General features: G+C 35.0%; 4 protein-coding genes across 7 annotated transcripts in view; all 4 read left to right on the top strand.

Moving 5' to 3' along the window:
* Positions 1–1,186: 1,186 nt before the first annotated feature.
* dtwd2 (DTW domain containing 2) lies at positions 1,187–4,296 on the top strand. The gene is made up of 6 exons (XM_007252807.4): positions 1,187–1,421; positions 1,997–2,087; positions 2,296–2,390; positions 2,538–2,730; positions 3,137–3,265; positions 3,495–4,296. The coding sequence occupies exons 1-6, from the start codon at positions 1,243–1,245 to the stop codon at positions 3,663–3,665; spliced, it is 858 nt and encodes a 285-aa protein (XP_007252869.1). The 5' UTR covers positions 1,187–1,242; the 3' UTR covers positions 3,666–4,296.
* A 630-nt stretch (positions 4,297–4,926) lies between these two features.
* On the top strand, positions 4,927–10,424 carry stard4 (StAR-related lipid transfer (START) domain containing 4). Of its 3 annotated transcripts, none has more exons than XM_007252804.4 (6): positions 4,927–5,067; positions 5,419–5,545; positions 6,698–6,747; positions 7,200–7,326; positions 7,729–7,843; positions 8,976–10,424. In XM_007252804.4, the coding sequence occupies exons 2-6, from the start codon at positions 5,441–5,443 to the stop codon at positions 9,194–9,196; spliced, it is 618 nt and encodes a 205-aa protein (XP_007252866.1). In that variant the 5' UTR covers positions 4,927–5,067; positions 5,419–5,440; the 3' UTR covers positions 9,197–10,424. The 3 variants fall into 3 exon arrangements, with proteins under 3 accessions (XP_007252866.1, XP_007252867.1, XP_015462227.1); XM_007252805.4 differs by lacking the exon at positions 4,927–5,067 and adding an exon at positions 5,103–5,220; XM_015606741.3 differs by lacking the exon at positions 4,927–5,067 and having other exon boundaries at positions 5,420–5,545; positions 6,702–6,747.
* A 1,046-nt stretch (positions 10,425–11,470) lies between these two features.
* LOC103043535 (stAR-related lipid transfer protein 4) lies at positions 11,471–16,386 on the top strand. Of its 2 annotated transcripts, XM_049466369.1 has the most exons (6): positions 11,471–11,883; positions 12,482–12,531; positions 12,771–12,897; positions 13,632–13,746; positions 14,586–14,849; positions 15,253–16,386. In XM_049466369.1, exons 1-5 carry the CDS (start codon positions 11,779–11,781, stop codon positions 14,804–14,806), a joined length of 618 nt encoding a protein of 205 aa, XP_049322326.1. In that variant the 5' UTR covers positions 11,471–11,778; the 3' UTR covers positions 14,807–14,849; positions 15,253–16,386. The 2 variants fall into 2 exon arrangements, with proteins under 2 accessions (XP_049322326.1, XP_015462232.3); XM_015606746.3 differs by having other exon boundaries at positions 14,586–16,386.
* Positions 16,387–16,754: 368 nt separating this feature from the next.
* The window catches only part of jak2a (Janus kinase 2a), a 55,127-nt gene continuing 46,717 nt past the window's right edge, over positions 16,755–25,164 (top strand). The window contains exon 1 of the mRNA XM_007252799.4: positions 16,755–17,241. The gene's annotated coding sequence lies outside the window, so the exon portion shown is untranslated. The remainder of the gene's footprint in view (positions 17,242–25,164) is intronic.

The following is a 25,164-nucleotide window of genomic DNA, read 5'->3' on the forward strand; positions in this document are numbered from 1 at the left end:
TAAATTCTTATGTCAAATAAAGTAACGTTTCGAACATTTTTCTTTACCTTTCCATAAAATAAAACAAAATCTGTTATATTAAATAAAAATTACAAATTCACAAGTTTTAGTTTAAATTTCACATTGCTGCTTGATCTAGATAAATTTAGCAGTAGAGTTTTATAGTATAATCTTAAGTAAAGTAAAATATATTCAATATAAATAATTAAATACATATTTTTAAATGCATTGTATAGTGATTGTATGTTAGTGTTTATTATTATTATTATTATTATTATCATTATTTTTATTATTTATTTATTTTTAAGTAGTAGTAGTAGTAGTTGTAGTAGTAATGCCTGCAGTATGCTAGAAGGAGTTCTTAATGAATTGGTGTGAATGGAGCTATTTGTTTAATGTTTAGTTATGTAAGCGGGAAAGAATATGTATATTTTATATGATATGTAATATATATATAATGTATATTAATAACATGTATATATAATTTGTATATATTATGTATGTATATCTGCATATTTCCATTTTTTACAGCATTTTAGCTGACACTAGCTGACGAGCACATAATATATGTCTGACTGAAACAGTAGCAGCAGCAGTGGTTTTCAGTTTATAATATATATACTGTGAACTGTTAAAAAACTTTTAAAAGAATGTCTGACTGAAACATTAGATATTATTCTGTGGTTTTCAGTATATAAAATATTTACAGTTTACTGTTAAAAAATGTCTGACTGAAACATCACATATTATTCCGTGTTTTTTCAGTATACAATATATTTACTGTTAACTCATTATTATTTGCTAAGTGGCTCCATGTGAACCCAGTCGTTTTGGACTCTCTCAGAAGCGATAAAACCGTTAGTGTCAGACAAACCTGGAGCACATTACAAAATGTAACACTTGCTTGACTTTAAACCACATATCATTAGTTATCTCAGACTAATAACATTAAATAATACTAATGATAATATAAGGGGGGGATTTTTTTAAAAGACACACAAGAATTAAATTTTACACATGGGTGTAAAATTTAAGTGTAGAAAGTCTAATTACACAGTAATTAGAAAGTCTAATTAGAAAGTCTAGTTAGAAAGTCTAATTACAGTGTAGAAAGTCTAATTACTGTAGTGTAACGCTGAGGAATTAGGACTTTTCATTTGAAATGTATATGGTTGGTGTGGCTGTGTCTTCAAGGTTCACACATCCGCCGGTGGTGTGTTGGTGTGTTTTGCCCGGTGGGGCATGTGTGAGCGTGTTTCTGCCCCCGGTGGGGGTAATACTGGGCCCGCGGCCAGCCTGTCCGCCCCGGGTTCAGCCCCGCAGGAGGAGGAGGAGGACGGCGGCGGCGGCGGGGTGTTTCTGGATCTGACGGATCTGCCAGTGGAGCAAAGCGAGAGGAGACCGACCTGCCCGCGCTGCTGGTGAGTCCCTCAGTTCACTCTGTCCCTGTATATATACAGCTCTGAAAAAAATAAACATATATATATATATATTTTTTTTCACATTGAAAATCTCTGGAATATAATTAAGAGGAAGATGGATGATCACAAGACATCAAACCAAACTAAACTGCTTGAATTTTTGTACCAGGAGTAAAGCAGCATAAAGTTATCCAAAAGCCGTGTGTAAGACTGGTGGAGGAGAACATGACAAGATGCATGAAAACTGTGATTAATAACCCGGGTTATTCAACCAAATATTGATTTCTGAACTCTTAAAACTTTATAAATATGAACTTGTATCTTTTTTGGTACCTTCAGCCATTTCTCATTTTCTGTTTTTTTATTTTTTGAATTTGGGAGAAATGTCTGTAGTTTATAGGATAAATCGACAATTTTCATTTTACTCAAACATAAACCTATAAATAGCAAAATCAGAGAGACTGATTCAGAAACACAATTTTTCCAGAGCTTTATTTTCATAGTATTTCATTAATAGTAGATCAAAATATGCTCTAATGTGAATACCTTTTTGTCTGTTTGTTTTCCACTTGTAGTCGCCCAGAGAAAGTTTGCCTGTGTCCGTTTCTGCCTGTTAATCCTCTGGAGGTGTCCACCTGCCTGTACATCGTCCAGCACCCTGCTGAGGTCAGAGTTAAAGAGCACGGCTCACTGAAACATTATATTGTATTTCTTTACACACCTACTTAATGCTCTCTGCTTTAGAAATAATATATAAATAATATAGCATGGCTAAGCTTACAATCTCACATGTAGAATTTGTTCATTTTAATGTTTTTTTGTCATTTTCATGTCTTTTGTCTCACATTTGTCAATGTTTTCTACACTCCTCCAGGAGAGCCGAGTGCTCCGAACGGTTCCTCTGCTGGTGGCGTGTTTACCGAAGGGAAAATGTAACGTTCTGGTTGGGCGACGATTTGGTGAAGAGAGGTTTGTGCCGAAAAGAGAACAAATCAAATTAGTTTTTGTGCCACATACACATTCATACATCACTACCAGTAAAATGGTATATTGATTATATAAAGTAAAAAAATATATATATATCCCTTCATTACTCACACGTACTGTTTTCCTCAGGTTCCCTGATTTAGCCGCAGTCTGCAGAGACAAGCACACACTAATCCTGTATCCTGGATCTGATGCTGAAAATCTGGAGGAGCTGGACACGGACTTCACCTCCACTCCACACAATGTCATCATTATAGATGGCACCTGGAGCCAAGCCAAGGACATGTTCCTCAGAAACGCTCTCTTCCGTTTACCCAAACAGGTGAGCCTCCAAAAACATTTCTTATCATCACATTTTCATTAAAAGGTTCATTAAGCGACACTAGTAAGGAACTAAGGCTGCTGCACCCAGCCTTAGTGCTGGAGAAACTTTACTGAAAACTCACCTTTATAATACTGTACTTCAGCGGAGTAGCTTTACTGCTACGTAATACCTGTAAGAATTCATAATTTGCACTGGATTATAAGGTATACTGTCGATTTTATGAAAATTGAAGGATTTCACACCCTTACATTTCACAGGCTACAGATTGTCTGCAGGGTGGTGCCTTTAACTCAGTGTTTTTGTTTAGAGTGGTGCTTCACATCAGTGACACTGTGTAACTTTGCTTTTTAACTGTTTCATATAGATTAAGTTTTTCAGTGAAGTCTGTTTTGTTGTCTTCCAGGTGCAGTTAAATAGCGCCCCCTCCAGTCAGTACGTGATTCGTACTCAGCCCACCAACATGTGCCTGTCCACACTAGAATGTGCTGCTGTCACTTTGTCCATTATGGAGAGAAACCAAGCCATACAAGAGGTGGGTGAATAGCTAATATTTATCCCCATTGTGTTTAAATGAGCAATCAGTACTGCCTTGTTACTTCTAATCTGAATGAATTATGTCATCTGCTGGTGTTGATCCACTGTGTTTTATTATCTAGTCTAAAGTCAGTGCAGTGGTTTCCCGCAAAACCGGATTTCATTTTCCAGCAGGACTTGTTATTATATTTTTAATTATCATTTCCACATTTATTTATTGTCTGCAGGTTCTGCTGAGGCCACTGCGTGCCTTGTGCTCTTTCCAGCTGCAGCACGGAGCTCAGGTTCACCACAGCAAAGAACACCTGCTGAAGAACGGCCTGTACGATAAACCCATGCCCAAAAACAAGCGCAAGATCAAGAGGATGCAGAAACTTATCACCAACCAGAACATCTGACACAAGAAACAGCATAGGTTTTTAAATTTGAATATTTATTTGATGTAAATTGATTTTTCAGAGACAGTTCTGCACCTTTTGATTGATCTACATGTTCCTGTTGTTTTTGTCTGTCTCTGGGATTTTGACTTTTGTAATATTAAACTCACTATGGACAGGAGATTCAATTGCTGTACAAAATCAACAACCACTGCTAATCACTACAACTCAACAACTCAACAAACCTCTGCTCCTGCTTCTGTCATGTTCATGTACCTGAACAGATGGGGACGGGGACGGTTTCTTTGGGGACGGTTTCTTTATAACAACAAACAAATTCTGCTTATTATCTGTTTATTTCTGTTCTGATTGACTATAGGATTTACCCTGGTTACAGTAAATTCAAAAAGGTAAAATCTGATTGGTGCACTGGCTTATCACTGTAATATAAGGCATTGGCCATGTATTATTACATGTGAGTATATCTGACCTGTTTAATCATGCTTCATGTTTGTTTATGAGAGAGGTGTTACATGACTTACAAGCTACTGTTATTTTCTAAAGCCTGGTTTTAGCCGTTTTAGACTTTTAGACTAGCATTTAACTTCTTTTTTGGGTTAAATGTAACTGAAATAAATTATTTCATGATTTCTATGCTTGTTTTTGTCTTATTTGTCTTTTTGTTTTCCTCTTTTAACTCTTTTATGCAAAACATGGGTTAGTTTATGTATGTGTGAGCGTTCATAAAAAAATATTTATTTAAAATAAATATCTAAATAAATTAATCATTAATATAATTTCAATATGCAGTAAATATCTTGATTTTGTTTTGTTGGCATCTCTGGTTGTAATCAAAAACAAAATATTAAAATCTTTGAATATCTTATCATAAAATATTTCAATTTTTTAAAAGGGTTAAACGAAATTTCTCTGTATCTCAACAGGCGCGGTGTTATGTCGAGTTCTGCTTCCTAAAGGCACTGCGCATGCGCCAATATACATTTTAAAAAAATATTTCTCGTATTTTTTTTTTATAATTCTGTTTTCCGTGTTTTTTTGTCCGTTTAACAACCTAGACTCACTATTATTACATATAACTGTAAATGACAATTAATATTCATGATAATAAATAATATATTGTTAAAAACACACAAAAGCAGACAAAACAACGGCGAACTGCAGGTTTCACTCCAGTGACCAAAGAACATCCGAGTGGTGCTGACCAATCAGCTCCCTGCGTTAAATGACGAGCGTAACAACGGACCAATTAGGGACCTGAAAATGCTTAAGGGAGCAAAAAAAAAAATGTTGTTCGTGCCTTTTTTCATTGTGAATTAAATAAATAAATGACTTGATAACGGCAAACGAAGGATTAAAGGATGGTTTTATGAATAAACCATATAATCGGGCTGGATTTTGCACGGTAGGGGAAATAACTGGTTTATTATAAAGTGTGTTTTACTGTGTGAACCTAACGCCGCCCTGTGATCTGTTGCTATAAAGCTGTAGTCATTGATACAGTGTGATCTGAGGTTTTGAAGGATATGCTGTAAAAGTAGGGAGGAGCTGGTTAAAGGTCAGTCACCGGGTTTTATGGGTTTAACTGGTAATTTACTGCATTTTTAAACATTACACACACAGATTACAGCTTCTAGAAGAATTTATTTTACACTTTTTGCCTGTTTGAATGAATGACAGTTCGTTTACTGAGAGAAATCTCAGTATAATCTTAATTAACTTACATAATCCATACTGTATCTTTGTTTTTATCTAGTGTTTAGTGTTTCTTGGTCAACATGGGGACTATTCCTGATTTAAACGAGCTGACAACAAAGCTGGAAAACACTTTACTGTCTTACCACAGTCTGGAGGAGAAGGAGTGGACCCTAGCAAAGAAATGGGTTTGTATACTGTTTGCTTTTTTTAAAACGTATAAAAAATAAAGACAAATAAACATGAATAAAGTCAGTGATCAGTAAGAGTGTCTACTTTTAATTAACTCTATATAACATTAGAATACTAAACCCAAATAAACAACAATAAAATCAGTTATCAATGAGAGTATCTACCTGTTAATTAACTTATTCAAATTGTACTTTTGCCCTCATAAATATGTAATATTGGATCATTTTCCTCAATAGATAAATTACCAAGTGTAATATATTTCTTTGTTTTGTTTAACTGGCTTAATTCTATCTACTTTTATGACTTACAAAATATATTTAGACCATATTTATGCTTTATATATTTATATTTATTCTATATATATATATATAGAAAATTCACAAAGGGTTCACAAACCCAAATAAACACAAAGTCAGTGGTCAATGAGAGTTTATATCTGTTTAACTATATAACATTAGAAAAAACTCAACCCTAAAAACAAAAAAATAAATAATTTTGAATCCTTTTGTTTCATGATATCTTTTAATGTTGATGATAAATAACAACTTTCACTAAACGTTGCCTAATAAACATTGGTTATTGTTGAAAAGCTGTTGGGTGAAATTTCCTTCCCATAAATAATAATATTATTATCAATAATTATTATCTAAATGCCCATTTCTACACTGCAAGGCCACAGCACAGGCTATACGAATAGAATACAAACAATATGTATGATATTTAATGTAAGTAAAGTTTAATACAAACCAAATATATAAAATAATAATATTGAATCAATGTTGAACATAAAATCAATGTACACTTATAATTCAATTCTGACATCAGAGATCAATGTTCCAGCGCTTCAGCAATGCAAAAACATTGCTTAACTTTGATTCAACATCCTTTTAGCAAATAATCATAAAGTAATTGATTAGAATGTTCTGTTAGTTAGTAAAATTATGCAGATTTTAGTTGGAAGAAAGCAGATTTGGCTCTTGATCTGCTTTATGAGCTAAAGATACTCTGTGGGTTTGCTCAGTTTATTTTTTTTTTTATATTTTATACAATGAACAAACATACAATACACCATTAACTGGACGCATTCATGTAAGTTAACATAGTTTATCATTATTTATTTATTAATGAAATATTTCTTCTTTTATTAGAAAGATATTACAGCATGGAGGAAACCATCAACAGAGTTTAATGGCTACCTGTGAGTGTTATTGTTTCTCCTCTATTTCTCAGATGTGATGAGCTCTGCTGGAAATGTATTATTATATACTATTATTATGTGTGTATATATTATGTGGGTGTATTATTGTGGATGACTAATGCAGGTTTTATAGATTTTGTATTCCTTTGTAGCCCACTATTTTACTTTCACTCTATTTGCAGTTGTGCACTGATTACTGCTATTGAACTGGATAAATCATTAAAACTAGACACATTTTGGTACTTGGTAATTAGATTGACTCATTTTGGTACAACATGAAACATTTAAATGTTTAAAAAAACTATAAAAATCATCATTCTATGTCGTAAAGTGCAGCAGTACTTTTTAGTAGTTTATTTCTTTCAGTTAGGAACTTTAATACAATAATAATTTTGAAGTTTTTGTAATTTGCTCACTTTTGAATTGATTGTATATCTGATTATTTTCTGCAGGTTTAAAGTTCAGGGGCTTGTTATGGAAAAGACACAGAGGATCGTAGATTTTATCAGACCAGGGCCGTGCAGGTTAGAATGGGACAGTTTGGTGACTTCACTGGACATTGTGGAGACGCTGGACGAGGTAATTTTATATTAATAAATATTTTAAATAACATTTTTCAATTAAATATTGATTGAAAAGCAACACAAAATGTACAACACTAAATGTATTTATAGCAGGGGGGGGTATTTAAATAGTCCTAATTAAATGTACAGTGTCTCACGAAAGTGAAAACACCTTTAAAAAATAAAATGATGATACTTTTTAATTGGACAACACTGGAGATATGACACTTTGATACAGTGTAAAGTATTAAGTATACAGCTAGTATGTACAGCTTGGCCACATTTTGCCCAGTATAATATTCAGAGGTCGGCTTTAGAGAATAGATGCATGAGTACTGCCAGCATTGCTGCAGAGGTTGAAGAAGTAGGAGGTCAGACTGCAGTGCTCAGTGTGTGTGTGTGTGTGTGTGTGTTGCAGAATTGCTGTGTGGCACGGTACGTGACTGCAGGACAGCTGTTAAACATCATCTCTCCCCGTGAGTTTGTGGATCTCTCCTACACCACCAAGTACCAGAACGGCCTTCTGTCCTGTGGTGAGATGCTTTAACACTAACCTGGGATCTGTGTGTCTTTAAATCATTATTAAATACTGTAGTGATGTATAATGTATACATCCAGTTGAAATCAAAATTATTGAACAGAAAGACTCAAACGACTGCAGCTCCTATTTAACGAGAAATTAGTGGGTGGATGATGATAAATAATTGATACTAATAAATAATAAATAATTGAACTAGGCTTTCTAGTGTTTCAACTATATATATATGCTTATTAAAAATTCCAGGCCGTATAAAACCAATAGGGAGTGGGAATGGTATATGTTTAACCCTTGTGTGGTGTTCGGGTCTGTGGGACCCGTTTTCATTTTTCATCAAATGATACTAAAAAAATATTTTTTCTAACTCAAACTCATTGGCATTGGCTCATTTTTTGTGAAAAACATATATCAAAACACATTTTCGATAAACACACACTGTACACCCCCCCCCCCCACACACACACATTTATATTACATACAGTATGTTTGGCCAAGGGCTAATAAACATTGCTTCATTTGTAAATTTGAAACTAAACTAATTTTCTACTCATATCTTGAGTTTAATTCATTTTCTTTTACATTTTATTAAAAAACTAATAAAAAAAAGAGTAGCACTTTTTAAAAGAAATGTAACATAAGAAAGGTAAAGGGCAAATATTAACCATGTAAGCTGTTTATATTGCTTGCAATTTAGGTGAAGCGAGCATGTGTAAAGCATTTTAATGTAAAATTGCTTAATTTTGCTGAATTAAATACAAGTAACAAAGTAAACGAGTAACAAAAATATGAACACCACACAAGGGTTATACTTCTCTATATCCAATCACAATCAGATTCACTCTATCTGGATGGAGAGATTTATCTGGATAGGGGTTTTATTGAACGATGAGAAGCCTGAATGAAAACGAGCTGAAATGTAAAAGGAGTAACGAGGCTGTTTTTATTCAAATGTAAGGAGGAGAAAATTTAGATAATATTGTGAAAATGTAAAAACAAGTATAGATATCCAACATTTCTACTTAAGTAAGGTAATAAAGTTTTTGCACTTCCTTACTTGACACCTCTGGATGATAAGGTGCTCGTATAAATGTGTGTGTGTGTGTGTGTGTGTGTGTGTTTTGTCTCAGGTGTGAGTCTACCCTATAAGCAGCAGTATCCGAGTTGTGTTCACGGCTTTAATCACCCCTGTGGATGGTTCTGTGTTCCTGTGGATGAATCCCAGAGTCTCCTGACCGGCTACATTCAGACTGACCTCAGAGGATTAATACCTCAGACCGCTGTGGACACCGCCATGGCCAGCTCTCTAGGAAACTTCATTGTTGAGTTAAGAGCAGCACTAAAAAAATAATGCACATGTAAACCTCAAAACATTTTGTGTTTAAGTAGAGACCAATCGAATTATCTGGTGCTAAAATTATGTTGTTGCAAAGCTGTTTTACAAATTTAAAAGTAATAAGAACAATAAGAACAACCCACACAATGAGGGTCCGGCAGTAGTTTACAGACTGTTTCTGCCAAAGCAGCATGTTTTTATTCATTCGTTTTATTTTTTATTATTACACTGTATTAATAGGAGATTAATAAATGTATTAATACATCAGTTTCCTATACAGTAGGACCAGTTTAGCATTGTTAGTAGACTTAGAATGTGAATTAGATTGTGTCTATAGTACTACACCTCAGACTTTTTTTTATTTTTAGTACGTTAGTCTATCTATGATTCTTGTGTAAATCTGTGTATTATTATGAATATTAGGGACAAAAACTCTAGAAAGGGACGAATATGGGTCTATAAGATTTGCAAATCTTTTGATTCTGTTTTTAATCTACATGTATTTATATATTTTACACAGCATCCCAACTTTTTAGAACTGAGGTTGTATATATTAACCGTTTAATGTCTACACCAATTCATTTTATTTTATTTGTTTGGAGCAATAATAGAAACAATTTGTGTTAAAATCTAAATACAAAACATATATACAAAAAATGAAGTGCAATATGATTCTAAATTTGTTAAATTTGTGATTTTAAACAGATGTACTCCTCTGTGTGGTTCTGCAACAGCACTTTCTCTATTTCCTGTCTTGAAATTTCACAAATTTCATGTTGTAAACTACAAAGCATTGATGGTTTGCATTCATGAAAAGGCATACTGTTACAGAACACAGTGACCTCTAAGTAAATTGTTTTAGCCTAACATACCTCTTCTGATTGGTAGAGATGGCACAATCAGGTTGAGTTGAGATTAACACCTTCTTCAGTAAAATAAAATGACTCAAAATGTGCTCTACCAATTGGTTAAGCTGATCATAAAAGGTTAAAGTGTGTAATGGATGCAAATATGGACTTTGTCTTTAGACACAACTACTTTTATTATGTAATTTTGTTTATTTTAACTGAAAGTAATCATTTCAGGTTGTGCGTTTTAGATCAGGGAACAACAGAAAGGGAAGGATTGTGATTTATTATGTTATTATTGAAGAATATTCCATTTGTGATGCTCTGAGATTTGATGAATGATTTGTATTTACACCATGTTTATTTATAAGCATTAAAGTCTTGAAATCTTGAAATATGAGCCTCATTTGTTTTTTACTGCATAATTATATTCTTTTCGACTTTGTATTAATGACAAACTTACCTAATACCAACATCTATTGTTTAAAGTATCCATAAAAATCATTTATTCATTAAAAACTGGAATGCTCAAAAATGCTCAAAATATAAAATATTAATATTTTTTTCCTCTTTAAAACAAAATAACTTTAAACCAATGAGTGTATATATTCTATATGTTTTTACAGTCATTAATGGAAAATATGAAACTTTTTTAAATTTATTTTTTGTTGTGTATTCAACAAACAAGCATACAAATAATGTCAGACAAATAACCTAATATCCAAGTTATTTTGGCAGATACAAGACTTGAAACTGGTAAGTAATACTTTACGACAAGGGTACATCAAATAACAGTACTTATGACAGTAATAAACATTTTTATCTTATTTAATGATTAATTAACATTAGTTTTTACTTTATTAAATATTACCAAAGTTGGAATCTAAGATATTAGTTTATGTCTTGTTTCAGTTAATTATTATATATATATATATTATATTTTTAAAATTTTTCCCATTTCCATTACTAGAGCTAATTCAGGTCTGAAAGGGTTATTTGAGGAAGGCTAATATTTAATATACGATAGATCATCATTATTAAACAAATCATAATACAATAGAAAAAATTATGTGTCAAAAACAACACAAGAATGGTTCTGACCAATGAGCTCCCTCCATTAAATGACGAGCAAAGCAACGGACCAATCAAACAACGGGAAATACCTATAGGAGGCGGGATTTCTCTGCTGATTGGCTTTTCCGTGTGTATATGGGGGAGGATGCGGAAGAGTTATCGGGGCTTTGTTTTTCAGTTCTGTTTTTATTTATTTTAACAACATAAAGTGAATTAACTAACGTACATGTTTAAGCTGTTTTAATCATTTAGATTTTCTGGAAAGTCCTGTAATATTCGTACTTTTTTAAAGTTAGGAGTTAAATAAATACATGACTAAATAAAACACACCAGAGGAAAACGGGATGTTTTTATTAATAAAACCAATATATACCATGTATACTGCATTTAAAGTAAAGTTAAACTAGTTTAGGTTATGTAGGTCAGTGCTGTCCTGTGATCTGGAGTTATATGAGGTCACCGGTATGATTATTATCTGAGATAAATAGGGAAAGTGGGGAGGAGCTGGTTAAAGGCATTGTTAAAGATCCTACAGTATTCACTCCGCTTATTAAACAGTAGCTACACACGTAAAGTCTGTAGGAAAAGGTTATTTTACACTTATCTGTGTGTTTAGTGAGGGAAATCTCAGTAAAAACAGCTGTATCTTTATCTGAATCTGTGTTTTTGGTTAACATGGGGACTCTTCCTGATTTAACGGAGCTGAGAACAAAGCTGGAGAGCACAATCCTGTCTTACCACAGTCTGGAAGAGAAGGACTGGACCCTAGCAAAGAAACTGGTTTGTATTCTTTTTGTATTGTTTTTATGCTATTTATGGTTATTTCTATTAATTCTAATGTCTTTCAAATCCGTATTGTATAAATACATAAATATACAGCTGCCCTGTTCATTCTAGTCAAAAACAATAATCTGTATTTGTAACATATAGCCTTAATTCATGTGTCTGTTTCTGGTTCCTAGATGCCCTATTTTGACGATTTTCCCCCATTCTGTACTACTAGTTTTTCTCTTTTTTTATTCATTGTCCACTTTTTACATACAGCTCTGAAAAAAAATGAGACCACTTCTGTTTATGAATCAGTTTTTCTGATTTTGCTATTAATAGGTAAATGTTTGAATAAAATTAACATTGATGTTTTATTCTATAAACTACAGACAACATTTCTCCCAAATTCCAACTTTCAGACCTTAAATAATTTAAAGAAAACTATTTTATTTTCATAAATTTTAAGAGTTCAGAAATCAACATTTGGTGGAATAACCCTGGTTTTTAATCACAGTTTTCATGCATCTTTGATATGTTCTCCTCCACCATTCTTACACACTGCTTTTGGATAACTTTATGCCACTCCTTGTACAATTGCTTTCTTTTTTAGGATACTGTCACAGCTTGGAAGAGACCTTCAACAGAGTTTAACGGCTACCTGTGAGTGTCGTTCTCTCTCTTCAAGTTTTCTTAACTTCAGATAAGATAAGAGGTCTGCTGGAAATGTATGAGGAATTATTTGTGTATGTCTTTATTATGGGAAATATTAATGTATTGATTGTTATGTTGATATTAAACTGGATAAAATATAAAAAACTACACTAATTTGTAGAGATAATGCTGTAGGAGAAACCCAGCCCTGCACAGTCGTTATACTTTGTTCTGATTGTGTTCTGCAGGGTCAAAGTTCAGGGGGTTGTTATGGACACGCCACAGAGGATCATAGATCATATCCGACCAGGGCCATGCAGGAAAGAATGGGATAAAATGATGACTTCACTGGAAATTGTTGAGACAGTGGACAAGGTATAATTTATTAAAATATCAAAAGATTTTTTTAGTAGGTTCTCACAGTGGTACAGTTTAACAGAACACTGCCACTATGATCTGAGGATTGCTGGTTCGAATTCCGGATCATGCTGCTTGCCAGGCTTCTGTTAGCTGATGTTTCAGAGCTGGGTCGCTGTGCTTTCCTCCGAGTGCTCTGGCTACCCAGTAGATTTCACTGTTTCATGTGAAACTTAATTCTATTAAAACATAACCAAAACATATTATATTTATAGCAGTATTTAGATGGTTCTATTTAAATGTATGTTAGTATAATTTTGTGTTTTCTTTATATTGTGGCGTGGAAGAGGAAGGAGGACTTGTGAGAATCATTGCAAGTACTCAACAGCTCTTTATTAACTGGCTTGCCACTCACTTATAGCCTTTAACAAGGCTAGGAGAGCGAAACCCAACTACTCACACAGCACAAACAGCCCTGAGGCCACCAACCCAGCTATCCAGCACAGAGATGGTAGGTCCCCTTAACCCACCCAAAACATACCCCCATAATGCCCCGCTGGCCCCGGATTACCATGACCCGCCCCCACAGGCACACTACAAGCTGGCACACACACACACACACACACACAGACGCCACAATATGATAAAACTATTTTTATTGTGGCAAAATGTCATGAAATCCAGTTTGTATACTGTCAGAATTAACTGTGTGTGTGTGTGTGTGTGTGTGTGTGTGTGTGTGTGTGTTGCAGGACAGTTGTGTGGTGCGATACACAACTGCAGGACTCCTGCTGAACATGATCTCTCCCAGGGAGTTTGTGGATTTCGGTTTTGTCAGGGAATATGAGAATGGCCTTCTTTTTTGTGGTGAGGCTTTATTTTACACTAACCTGGGCTTTTATGCTGTGGGCGAGCCGCACTGTGTGGCTTGATTTAGGGTGTTAGTGTGTCTTTGCTATCGTAACAATAGGGAAAAGTACAATGTGTGTAGTTAGAAACACACAAAAAGCATGTGGGAAATTTTAAATTGCAAATGTTTTTTTTATCGATATTAAACAAAATTAAAATGCAGGACCCATGATGTCACCAGCCATGCCCCCACCCGTGCGCTGTCTCGCTTCCGAACCGCTCAAGAGTTAAGTCAGCGCAGAGCTCTTAAAACCAGAGACAAACAGCAAAACAACAGTAATCTGCCCTTTAATCTGCAATTTAAATGGCTTTTTAAAAGGTAAATAAGAGTGTTTGTTTTTCGGGGATTAAAAGTGTGAATTCAGCTGTAACTGGAAATATCTGCTCTGTAAAACTGTGCTTTCCACACGTGCTCACGTTTACAAGCACGTGCCCAACCATGTGGATGGAGGCCATGCGTGGGGTTACCTCGTGTTTACTCCTGCAAAATATGTAGCGCATGTAAATAAACTTAAAAAATAAACAATTACACAAAAATATCCTGAAAGCCTTACAGTAAACAATAGACCTTAAATTCAAAATACAGCTAATATAATGATGTGTTTTTTTTATATATATATATTTTGTTCCGCACGATGGTACACCTCTTGAGTAAATAAAAAAAATATTTAGTGGTGATAAATTGTTTTGTAATTATTCAAATGTAGCATATATAAAAGGTATGGGTACCAGTGATATTGTGAGCAGTATTGCACACCCTTAGTTCGTACTAATGTGTGTTTTTATGTGTGTCTCAGGTAAGAGTATACCCTATGAGCCGAGTACTTCAGGTTGTGTTCGGGCCTTTAATCACCCCTGTGCCTGGCTCTGTGTTCCTGTGGATGAATCCCAGAGTCTCCTCATCGGTTACCTTCAGACTGACCTCGGGGGACTCGTTCCTCAGTTCGCTGTGGAGAGCGCCATGGCCAACACGATGGGCTCCTTCTACACTGAGCTCGGCAAAGTGCTAAAAAAATGAAGTACACAACTTAGAGCAGTAAGGGTCAGGATTAAGATAGCACCTGAGTAGGGGTGGGCAATTTTATATCGTATACAATATATCGTGACACAGAAATATCATGATATTAAAAATCAATATTGTGATAATAGGGCTGTTCTGTCTTAAAAGTAGTCTATTATTTACTGTGAAGCTTTAGGTTTATTTAGTGTATAATTGTTTTAGTTTGCATTGTTTTATTTTATGCATGCACTAAATATTCTGCAATATATTTTGCTGCTTTATATTATTTTATGCTATATTATTTATTTTGCCACATTATGATTATACTGTTATACTATTATACTATATTCCTAAAATTAATTAATTATTTTACTGTTTTCCTATATTGCCAAGTATATCGTTATCGCAAAAATACCCTGAAATATCGTGATATTATTTTAGAGCCATATCGCCCACCCCTACACCTGAGTTACATGCTGCATAAGTATATACTAGTTCATCTTAAAAAAATAGAATATCATTAAAAAAGTTACTTTATTTCATTAATTTAGTTTTAAACCTGAAACTTAGATATATTATATAGATGTATTACACACACAGTGATCTATTTTAGGTGTTTATTTCTTTTATTGTTGATGATTATTACAGCCAATGAAAACCCATAAATCAGTGTCTCAGAAAATTTAAATATTACCAATATAAGACCAATTGGTACATTTGGCAGTGTGGTCAGTGTGCCAAGTCCTGCTGGAAAATGAAATCTTTCACTTTTGTGTTTTTTATTTAGTGAGGTTGCTAGATTTAGTTGCTCCAATTGCAATTAATTAAATTCCACTCCCTTTGATTCCAGTTCAAGTTCAGTTCAACATCATGTAGGGTGGATTTAATTCAATTCAAATTCATTCACTGAATTAAATTAAATAAATATTAAAATTGAATTAAATTCAGAATTTTGCACAACTCCAGTGTGTAAATCCTTCCCAGCAGCAAAGTGACACAGCTCCTGTTAGATGCAGTGAAGCTGCAGTTCTGCTAGATGGCAGTAAAGCATCATGTTTTTAATGTTGTAGATTACACTATTTGTGTATCATCTATTTTAAATTGATCCATATTCATTAACATATTAAATTCAATTTATGTTAAATAATAAATAAAATATCATAATTTAGTTAGATTGTCAGATTTATTTGTTCTAATGGGCAATGCTATGATACTGCCTTATTACAGAGTTAAGTTGTTTCTATTAATTATAATTAAATTGTCTTTTTTTAATATAAATAGCAGGTAAATGAATAGTTAAAATGCTAGACTTGTTAGATATATCTTTAAAAAATATTTGTTGTGTTACTTTACTCTTTAAAGGAACTATCCAAAAGCAGTGTGTAAGACTGGTGGAGGAGAACATGATGCCAAGATGCATAAAAACTGTGATTAAAAACCAGGGTTATTCCCCAAATATTGATTATTTCTGAACTCTTACAACTTTATGAATACGAACTTGTTTTCTTTGCATTATTTGATGTCTGAAAGCTCTGCGTCTTTTTTATTATTTCAACCATTTCTAATTTTCTTCTAAATAAACAGCAATGTTCATTTTACTCAAACATATACCTATAAATAGCAAAATCAGAGAAACTGATTCAGGAACTGAAGTGGTCTCTTATTTTTTTCCAGAGTTGTATAACCTCTTTTTAGTATTGTTTTATTGTTTAATTGTTTAATTTTATTGTTTTGTGTTGTTAAAAAATATCTTTAAAACCTTTAAAAAACAATGTATAAAATGTAACGTTACAGAAAGTACCAAGGTAAATATTCCTCTATATTTGTAGTAATGAGTTAATTCGGTCATTGTTGAAATAATGTATTGTTACACAGTGTTTCTATGCAATTTAAACGTTTATGCTGAAAAAACATCACTTATACTATAACGTTACTATTATATATGATATTAATACTGCACTGACCCACTAGTGTCTACTGTTGACTGTTTTCAGTACAGACTGAGAGAGTCTCCACTAATAATGGAGATGCTTCACTGTCCTCTGCCAGTTAACGTTAGATTTACGTTAATTTAGAGCTGTCCTGTAGTGAGTTAACACATAAAAACCTAATGTTTTTAGACAGATTGCTGTCTAAAAGTAGAGTTTTTAGAGGAGACAGTTAGACAGCTCTCAGGTAACTACAGGACTCACAGTCAGGTCTGCGCCGGGCTGCTGTCAGCTAGCGTAGCTTTAGCTCCCCGAGGTTAGCTTAGCCGTAGCGTTTGGAGGAAAACTCGGGGAATAAACACGATTTTACCCCACTAAATAACTTCCTACTGCTCTTAAACATGCGGTTAACTATTTACATCCACTGCTAACGACTTTCAGTCAGACCTTGGAGGACATTTCTGGAGAACCTGGAGTTAAAACCAAGCCAGCTAGTAGCCTAGCTAACCAACTTCACCTAATACTGTAAGTAACCTGCCTTTAACTTCAGTACTATTAGCTTGAGTTAGCTAACTAACGGATTTACCTGTTTTATGTCACGGTTATGGGCTTTAAACAGCTACAAACTGTCTAAAATTAATGTTTAAAAACGCTTGCAGTATTCTAACAGTTGTTTATGAACTATCTAAGCTAAGGGTTTAATGTTTGGCATGTTATATTTAACCTGTCTCAGCCTGTGTGTCATCTATTTATCTAACTTAACCTATCTAACGTTACGTTATTGGTTAATAACTAGTTAAGTCAACTAGCTTAGCTTAGCTCAGCTAGCTAGCCTACTGGTAACAGAAGTTAAATGTTAGCTGTTTTTTTAGCTCTGTTTTGCTGTTAATAAAACAGAAATTTGTTGAATAATTTAGTGCTAAAGGTTTAGAGGAATATCAGAAGAAGAAAATATAAGTTTAAGCCACATAGAAATGTTATAAACACTATATCTGTCTATCTACCTAACTTATATAGATAGCCTAACTTACTGGTTACAAAACTTAGGAGGTAAGATTAATGTTAGAGTTAGTTTGCTTTTCTTAAGTTTTTCTCTGTTTTGCTGTTAATAAAACAAATTTGTTGAATATTTCAGTGCTAATGCTTCAGAAGAATATCAGAGGATAGAAAAGTGTGTTTAAGCCATATAGAAATGTTATAAACACTAGGCAATTACATACATACTGTGTAATATTAATGTTTAAAAACGCATACAATATTTTAAACAGTGGTTTATGAATTTATCTAAGCTATCTAAGCTGTTTGTCATGTTATATTCAACCTGTCTGTCTATCTCTATAGCTAACCTACTTGTTTACCTACAGAAGTTAAGAGGTAAAGTTAGCTAGTTAGAGTTTGTTTGTTTTTCTTTAGCTGCTCTCTGTTTTACTGTTAATAAAACAAAAAAAAAAATGTTGAAAGGTTTGTTTAAACCACATACAAATGTTATAAACACTATAGGTTAGCTGTAAATAATGCATGTATTCATTGTAAATCTCAATGTTTTTTAAATATACATCATTATCACTGCAAGCTGACAGTTTTCACTATTTCGCTGACAATATTCTGTCATGGTTTTGCAATTCAGACAAATGTAAAAACGCAAACAGTAAATAAAAACAGTGGTTTATGAGCTTTTTTAAAAGGGTTTAATGTTTGTCTTGTTATATTCAACCTGTTTATCTATCTCTATAGCTAACATACTGGTTACAGAGGATAGGAAGTCATGTTAGATAGAGTTTGTTTTCTTTAGCTTTTCCCTGTTTTGCTGTTAATAAAGCAAATATTTGTTGAATAATTTAGTGCTAAAGGAAAGGTTTGTTTAAACTAAATACATATACAACTCTGACTGCTGCATTTCATTCTTGACATGTTTAGTGTTTAGTTAAATTATCTAATTAGCTAGTTAACAAGGATTATTATTGTGTTTATTACACATACACTTATATTATGAACACACACAGCATATGTACTGGAGCTCCATCCAATACTTTTGGAATAAGTTGGGATGAGGTGGGATCATGATCATCCATCATCCTGACCTCACTAATGCTGTTGTTGCTGCATGCAGTCAGATCCTCTCGGGAGTGCACCAAAATCTAGTAGAAAGTCTTCTTTGGACAGTTACCTAAACAAAATCATGATAAACTCTTTTAATACCCGTGATTTAGGAAGAAAGCGTGAACAAGCAGTTGCCCCAACACTTTTGTCCATATAACATGTCGGTTAGAATTAAACCTGATGTAAAGGAAATAAATTAACCACTGCTGACCTTTCATTTGGGTCAGCAGAAGCGAATATTCCGAAGCTCTGGATGTGTGATGTGTCTGAACATCACACATGGAAAAAGGAAACAATGGAAAAAGGAAGAGCCTGAAGCCTTTATATATAATTGCATCTGTTTCTGAGAAACCCTTCCCTGAGAAAAGCCCAGTTTCACTTTTATTAGTCAGGAGCATGGAGAGTGGACAGGGTACTTTCCAGTAGGGTTAGCTTAGCTTAGCTTCGAGTAGTTAGCAGAGTTAACCAACCAACCCTTTTAAGGTTGGGCATCTTTAACAACCCAACAAGAAACATTTACAGTTACAGTAAACTTACAGTTAATCAGAATCACATGAATGACTGTGTTTGTCTGCAATCATTGGCCTTATTCAGCAGTTCCTTTCCAGGAATTTTCTTAAAGTAGTTCTTCAGAAAAGTCCAAACACAACCATGTAAAGTTACAGATTGAGGTGTCTGAGTGATGAGAAGTGCAGTGTGCAGAAAAAGTCTCAATGTTCTGCTGTTATAGAGCTGCAAAGGGGGATCGACTCCACACTGATGACTACAGGCTAAGAATGGGTTGGCATAAAAGCTCATACATTTGCCCATTAAATGTAGAACAGTGTGGGAAATGTGGTGCTTTTTTAAGCTTTGTGTTTCCACAGAAGCTCTAAAGAAGCTCCTTGCTATCTTTATTGTTGAATGCAGTGTATGTGAATATGAGGGAATATGAGTGAATATGGCCACACAGTTGGCACACAATTTACATTACTATATTAACATTTACTTAAAACCTTTTTATTTATTAGTATATGAAGTGTGTAGTAGTTCAGATGGTGAGATGTATCCTAATGTACAGAACCGAAGCATCAGGATCATGAAGGAGACAAGTATATTCAAAGGAAGCCACTGGTGTAATGTTCTAAAGGTCTACACAAGTCTGTGGAGTTAATGGTGTTCTGCGTTCTTAAAGCTAGTAGACTGAAGTAAACTCTTTCTCGCCCTGCGTGTCTCTGGCAGCTTTGTAGAAAAGTAAGACTGGACATCTGCTTAAGCTCCAGGTTTTAACAGAGAGGATTATGAAGGTGAAAGATCAGGCAACCCAGTTCATCTCAAGCCACTGTCTTTGTACATGCACACCTGCTCAGGTCTCTTATTTGTGTGGGTAATAGAATAGATGTGTGTGTTGTTTTGTTGTGTACATGTGTGGTGTGAAAGTTAACACTGTTGACGTGGTATGAGTGTGCCAGGAACCAGACTGTGATGAATAAACAGCCTGGTCAGAACATCCCCTAGTATCAGGAAGATCTTGTGAGGTCTTCCTGGTATGCAGTGGTCATCTAGGGTAGGGCGGTATCAGGGTATTACCAGAGTCAGGTAGTAGTATAAGCTGTGCATCTCAAAAAATTAGAATATAATTGAAAAGTTACTTTATTTCAGGAAATCAGTTTAAAATGTGAAACTCATATATTATATAGATGTGTTACACACAGAGTGATCCATTTTAAGTGTTTATTTCTTGTATTGTTGATGGTTATTGCTTATAGTCAATGAAAACCCAAGAAACAGTGTCTCAGAAATGTTGAATATTATATAAGAGCAATTTGTACTTTTGGCTGTGTGGACATTGTGCCGAATCCTGCTGGAAAATAAAATCTGCATCTCTATTAAAGTTGTAAGATTTTGTGGGAAAACATTGCACTGACTTTGGGCTTGATAATAAAACACAGTGGATCAACACCAGCAGATGACATGTCTCTCCAAACCATCACTGATTGGTGGAAACTTCACACTAAACCTCAAGCAGCTTGGACGAGTGTCTCTTTAAATAAATGTTAAACTATCAGTATGATCTTTACAAATGTTTCACTGCTTTGAATCAGGAGAGAGAAGCTGGTTAGCCTTGGCTTAGTGAGCATGATAGCTAACAATCTGTGGACCACAGAACTCATTCAAATCTGACTAACTGAAGTCATACATATAAAGCATTTACACAAGAATGACTCAGATCAAGAGACTTTTAGCTTGACTAATTACATAAGTGCAGATCTACCCAATATCTGATCTGAGTATAGATGATAAAAACTGGTGTTGGAGTTACAGGAGGGCTAAAAATGATCTGCAGGGTCTGCAATGTCTAGACTCTTAACCAACCATTTTTTCATAAACAGATAGAGAGCTTAAACAGATAGAGAGCTTAAAACATGCTAGACACCACAATACAGAGGGTGTTACAGCAAACTGACTCTCAAATCACTCACAGTTAGAAGATAAAGCCTAATATCTGAAAGCACACAGTCGAGTGAGTGGTCTTGGGGGTTTTCTCAGCTATTTTGAGGTTTGCAGACTGCTACGTCCAGGTTTGCTGTTTTCCTTTTCGTTTAAGCTCAGCACATCATTAAACTCGCAACTATTGCAATTCTGTATTTTTTTTCTACCTGTTTTTTAGAGCGAGATCAGTGAGCATCTTAAATGCACATGAATGAATGTGCTACTTTAGCTGGAATGTGACATGTCAGATATGTCCTTATTTGTAGACACGGTCATCATTTTTAAATGCTGGGGTGTATGGTATTACTCTTATACCACCTGTATCTACCCAAAGTGCTCCAGTGAAAGACAACTAGTGAACCAGTTAAATCAGGCACCTAAGGATTATTGACGCTCATGGAGGTCCCTCTTCCTTACTTACAGGAGTTACACTTACAGGATCTGCCCCTAAGGTAAATTATTATGCGTCCATTACAAAATCAGCATGTGAAAATACCTTTGGCCCAAAGCAGGTTTACATATGGGCACAATGTGTGGCCTTTGGTCTTGTTCTGATGATAACACTTTGGTCACTTGTTACTTTTAGTTTTGCTATTCATGGAATGGTACGAAACAGCCGAAGTAACCATTTGGCCCAGCAGTGGGAAAGAGGCCAGTAACAGCCACAGACATACACACCCTGTCTGTACACTCACACTCTTTCAGTTCCCTTCTAAATTCGTAGAAAAATAATTCTTCGACCTGTTTCATCATTCCAGCAGCATCACTCCTGCAGATGTCAGCACAAAGTCTTGATTCCTTCTGCTTCCTCAACCTTATCTTAATATGACCAGAGGTGCAGTGCGCTATGCAAGCACATAGAATAACCAGCCACGTAAATAAAATACCTCCTTATTTTTATGCTTATGGTGTATGAGGTATAAGCCCTTTTGTTGTGTTGTGCTGGTTGGTATGAGTGGATCAGATGCAGCAGTGCTGCTGGAGTTTTTAAACACTGTGTTTAATCATTCACAGTCCTAGTTATAGCTGCTCAACCGTGTAGATAAAGTAAAGTCACAGACAGCTGCACAGTTTACAGTGTGGTTTATCCTCTTGTCCTTTATTAGTAAATACAGGATTTATTTTGGGCAGGTAAAAATGATCAGACTGGTGCTTATAGACACAGTGCCTAAATTATTAATCTGTTACAGAGTTCTTTTCTATTGGCAGTACTTATCTACAGTGATCAAAAAGCTGTTTATGTGCATTTGCACCACTGTTTTTAGCAGTGGTTGCATCTTAAAGGTTCTGAATGCTTTTATTAGAAGGGGTGTCCGCAAATATTTGGTGTATTTCTTTAATAGTATAGCACAGTCAAGTAAGCTCAGGGTGAATGTGGTCGTGTGTGTGTGTGTGTGTGAGTGTGTGTGTGTGTGTGTCATTGTGGTCTGAAGATGAAGGGCAGATACTGCAGAGTTCTGTTCGTGAGTGTGTTTCAGCGATAGCTTTATAACTGAGTACAATCCTTCAGCTGGAGAAGCTTCAGTAGTGACTGCTATGTGGAAGATAGTTTGGTGTATTTTCTGACATTTCAGACATGTTGGAAACATGTATTTTGTTGCATTAGCATATTCTTGAAAAAAAATATTTGCCATATTTTGCCAATTCTGCCATCGCAGAAACACACTAAAAATATTGTGATATTGTTTTATATATATTTCCCATCACTAGGGATATATGAAAATATATAACAGCCAAAAAAGTATTAAAAAATAGCAAAAACAAGTGAAAAGACTGAATGACAATGACATTTTCAATAACACGATCAAATCGCATATCTTCACTGTTCAGTAAACCTTTAAATTGTAGTTCTGTGATCTTTGAAAAGCAATAGAATTAAACATGTAAAAACTAATGAGAACCTGTGAAAATCAAGTATTTTAATTTGTTCCTTTTGCTTTTGTACAATTCAAGGCAAAAATGTTGTTAATGCAACAAAATCAGAAAAAGGTTTATATAGGGTTTCCTTTTTTAAAAGCTTGTTTTATTATTTTTAAACCTTTTTTTTTTTGCTAATGATTAGGCTTAGAAACAAGTTTTGTGTGGGAGTATTTTTATCACTTTTTGTGGAACAGATGATAAAAACATGAACATGTTTTGTTTTGTGGTTTTGGGGGTAATTTAGCTGCTTTATATAACTGAAAATATTTTTCCCCCCCAAAACTGCAGCTTTTACTAAGCAACGGAAAAGAAGCCGCAGCTAGACTTTGGTTTCTGAGCTGCATCTGAGGGTTAAATTAGGTGTGGATGAAAAGGGTTAACGTTAGGGTGGGATTTAGGAGGGGGTTTCTGTGTGGTTAAGGTTAGGATTGGGTGTCTCTGAGGTTGTATACAAGTCATGGTTTAGCAGTATAGAACTTGCTAAAGAAGTGTTTCCTCAGGGAACTGCCCACACTAGAGTTGTTATTAAGGTTGAACACTGGCCAGTGTGCTCATGGCAAGGTGACCTGAATTATAGAATGTAGAGTAAGGCCTGAAAATAAATGCATGGAAATACGACACACAACACTGTACTGAAACCTTAGTCTTATTTAACTTAACTGCTGCTTCTGTTGCCTTAAATTAGAAGCCTGTTGTTCAAGACAGCGTTTCTTCATCTCCAACAAAACTTGCAGTTTCTGTGTCGGATACTGGATTAGTGCTGAGGTCGGTATCTTTGCCCGCCCTGAGTGTGTGAGCATGTGTGTGTGTCTGTGAGTGCTCTGATAAGTGTGTGTGTGTCTGCTATCCCTCGCTGCAGGCATCCTGATAACTCCAAAAACAAGCTGTAAGAGTGTGTGTTTGTGTGTGTTTATCAGTAATGGTTTTTGTAATTGTTTTTCATAAATAAAATCAAATAATAAATATTTTATTAATAATGTCACCACTTTTATGTCTAGAGCTGTGTATTGCCGTTACGATGCATATCATGATGCAGAGGTTACAATTCAATATATCGCCATATATTGAGGTACTCGTACAAGTGTCTCGTGGGCGGGGTTTAAACACTAAATGCCTGACACAAAAGCACTGTCTGTTATACATTACATTACGTTACATTTGGCAGACGCTTTTGTCCAAAGCGACTTACAATATTGAAGTGCAAATAATAGAAGAGGTTAAGTACAAAAATAATAGAAGTTAAAAATAAAGCATCTATAGATAGGGCCTTAAGGAGGTCAGAGGGAAATAATGGGATAGAGGAGTAGAGTTAGAATTAGTTAGTTTGTTAGAGGTGTTAGGAGAGTAAGTGCTCTTTGAAAAGCTCTGTCTTCAGGAGTTTCTTAAAGATAGTGAGAGATTCTCCTGATCTGGTAGTGGAAGGTAGTTTGTTCCACCATTGGGGAACTCTGTATGAGAACAGTCTGGATTGCTTTGTGTGAGTGTTTGGCAAAGCGAGGCCACGTTCATTGGAGGAGCGCAGCGGCCGGGAGGTAGCGTAAGCCTTCAGGAGCGAGTGCAGGTAGGAAGGAGCCTGTACTGTCATCACCTTGTAGGCGATTGTGAGCGCTTTGAATTTGATGCGAGCAGCAACCGGTAGCCAGTGGAGCTCAATGAGCAGCGGAGTGACATGTGCCCGTTTTGGTTGGTTTAAGACCAAATGTGCTGCTGCATTCTGAATCATCTGTAGTGGTTTTACTACACAGGCCGGGAGGCCAGTTAGTACGGCATTGCAGTAGTCGAGGCGTGAGATTACCACAGCTTGTTCCAGGAGTTGGGTGGCCTGTTGCGTCAGAAACGGTCGAAATTTTCCGAGCAACTGAGGCCACATGGTGGGTGAAAAGAAGCTGGTCATCAACCATGACACCCAGGTTCCTAGCAACCTTTGTTGGTGAGAGAGAGAGAGAGAGAGTCGAT

Source organism: Astyanax mexicanus, chromosome 17 (assembly GCF_023375975.1).
Source record: "Astyanax mexicanus isolate ESR-SI-001 chromosome 17, AstMex3_surface, whole genome shotgun sequence".
Taxonomy (NCBI): Eukaryota; Metazoa; Chordata; class Actinopteri; order Characiformes; family Acestrorhamphidae; genus Astyanax; species Astyanax mexicanus.

Excerpts from the sequence above, each read along its gene's own strand:
- LOC103043535 (XM_015606746.3), top strand. The coding sequence starts at position 11,779 with ATGGGGACTCTTCCTGATTTAACGGAGCTGAGAACAAAGCTGGAGAGC. Across the intron at positions 11,884-12,481 it reads GGACCCTAGCAAAGAAACTG|GATACTGTCACAGCTTGGAA; the intron begins GTTTGTATTCTT and ends TTTCTTTTTTAG. Across the intron at positions 12,898-13,631 it reads TTGTTGAGACAGTGGACAAG|GACAGTTGTGTGGTGCGATA; the intron begins GTATAATTTATT and ends TGTGTGTTGCAG.
- dtwd2 (XM_007252807.4), top strand. The coding sequence starts at position 1,243 with ATGTGTGAGCGTGTTTCTGCCCCCGGTGGGGGTAATACTGGGCCCGCG. Across the intron at positions 2,088-2,295 it reads TCGTCCAGCACCCTGCTGAG|GAGAGCCGAGTGCTCCGAAC; the intron begins GTCAGAGTTAAA and ends ACACTCCTCCAG. Across the intron at positions 2,391-2,537 it reads CGACGATTTGGTGAAGAGAG|GTTCCCTGATTTAGCCGCAG; the intron begins GTTTGTGCCGAA and ends TGTTTTCCTCAG.
- stard4 (XM_007252804.4), top strand. The coding sequence starts at position 5,441 with ATGGGGACTATTCCTGATTTAAACGAGCTGACAACAAAGCTGGAAAAC. Across the intron at positions 6,748-7,199 it reads ACAGAGTTTAATGGCTACCT|GTTTAAAGTTCAGGGGCTTG; the intron begins GTGAGTGTTATT and ends TATTTTCTGCAG. Across the intron at positions 7,844-8,975 it reads GAACGGCCTTCTGTCCTGTG|GTGTGAGTCTACCCTATAAG; the intron begins GTGAGATGCTTT and ends GTTTTGTCTCAG.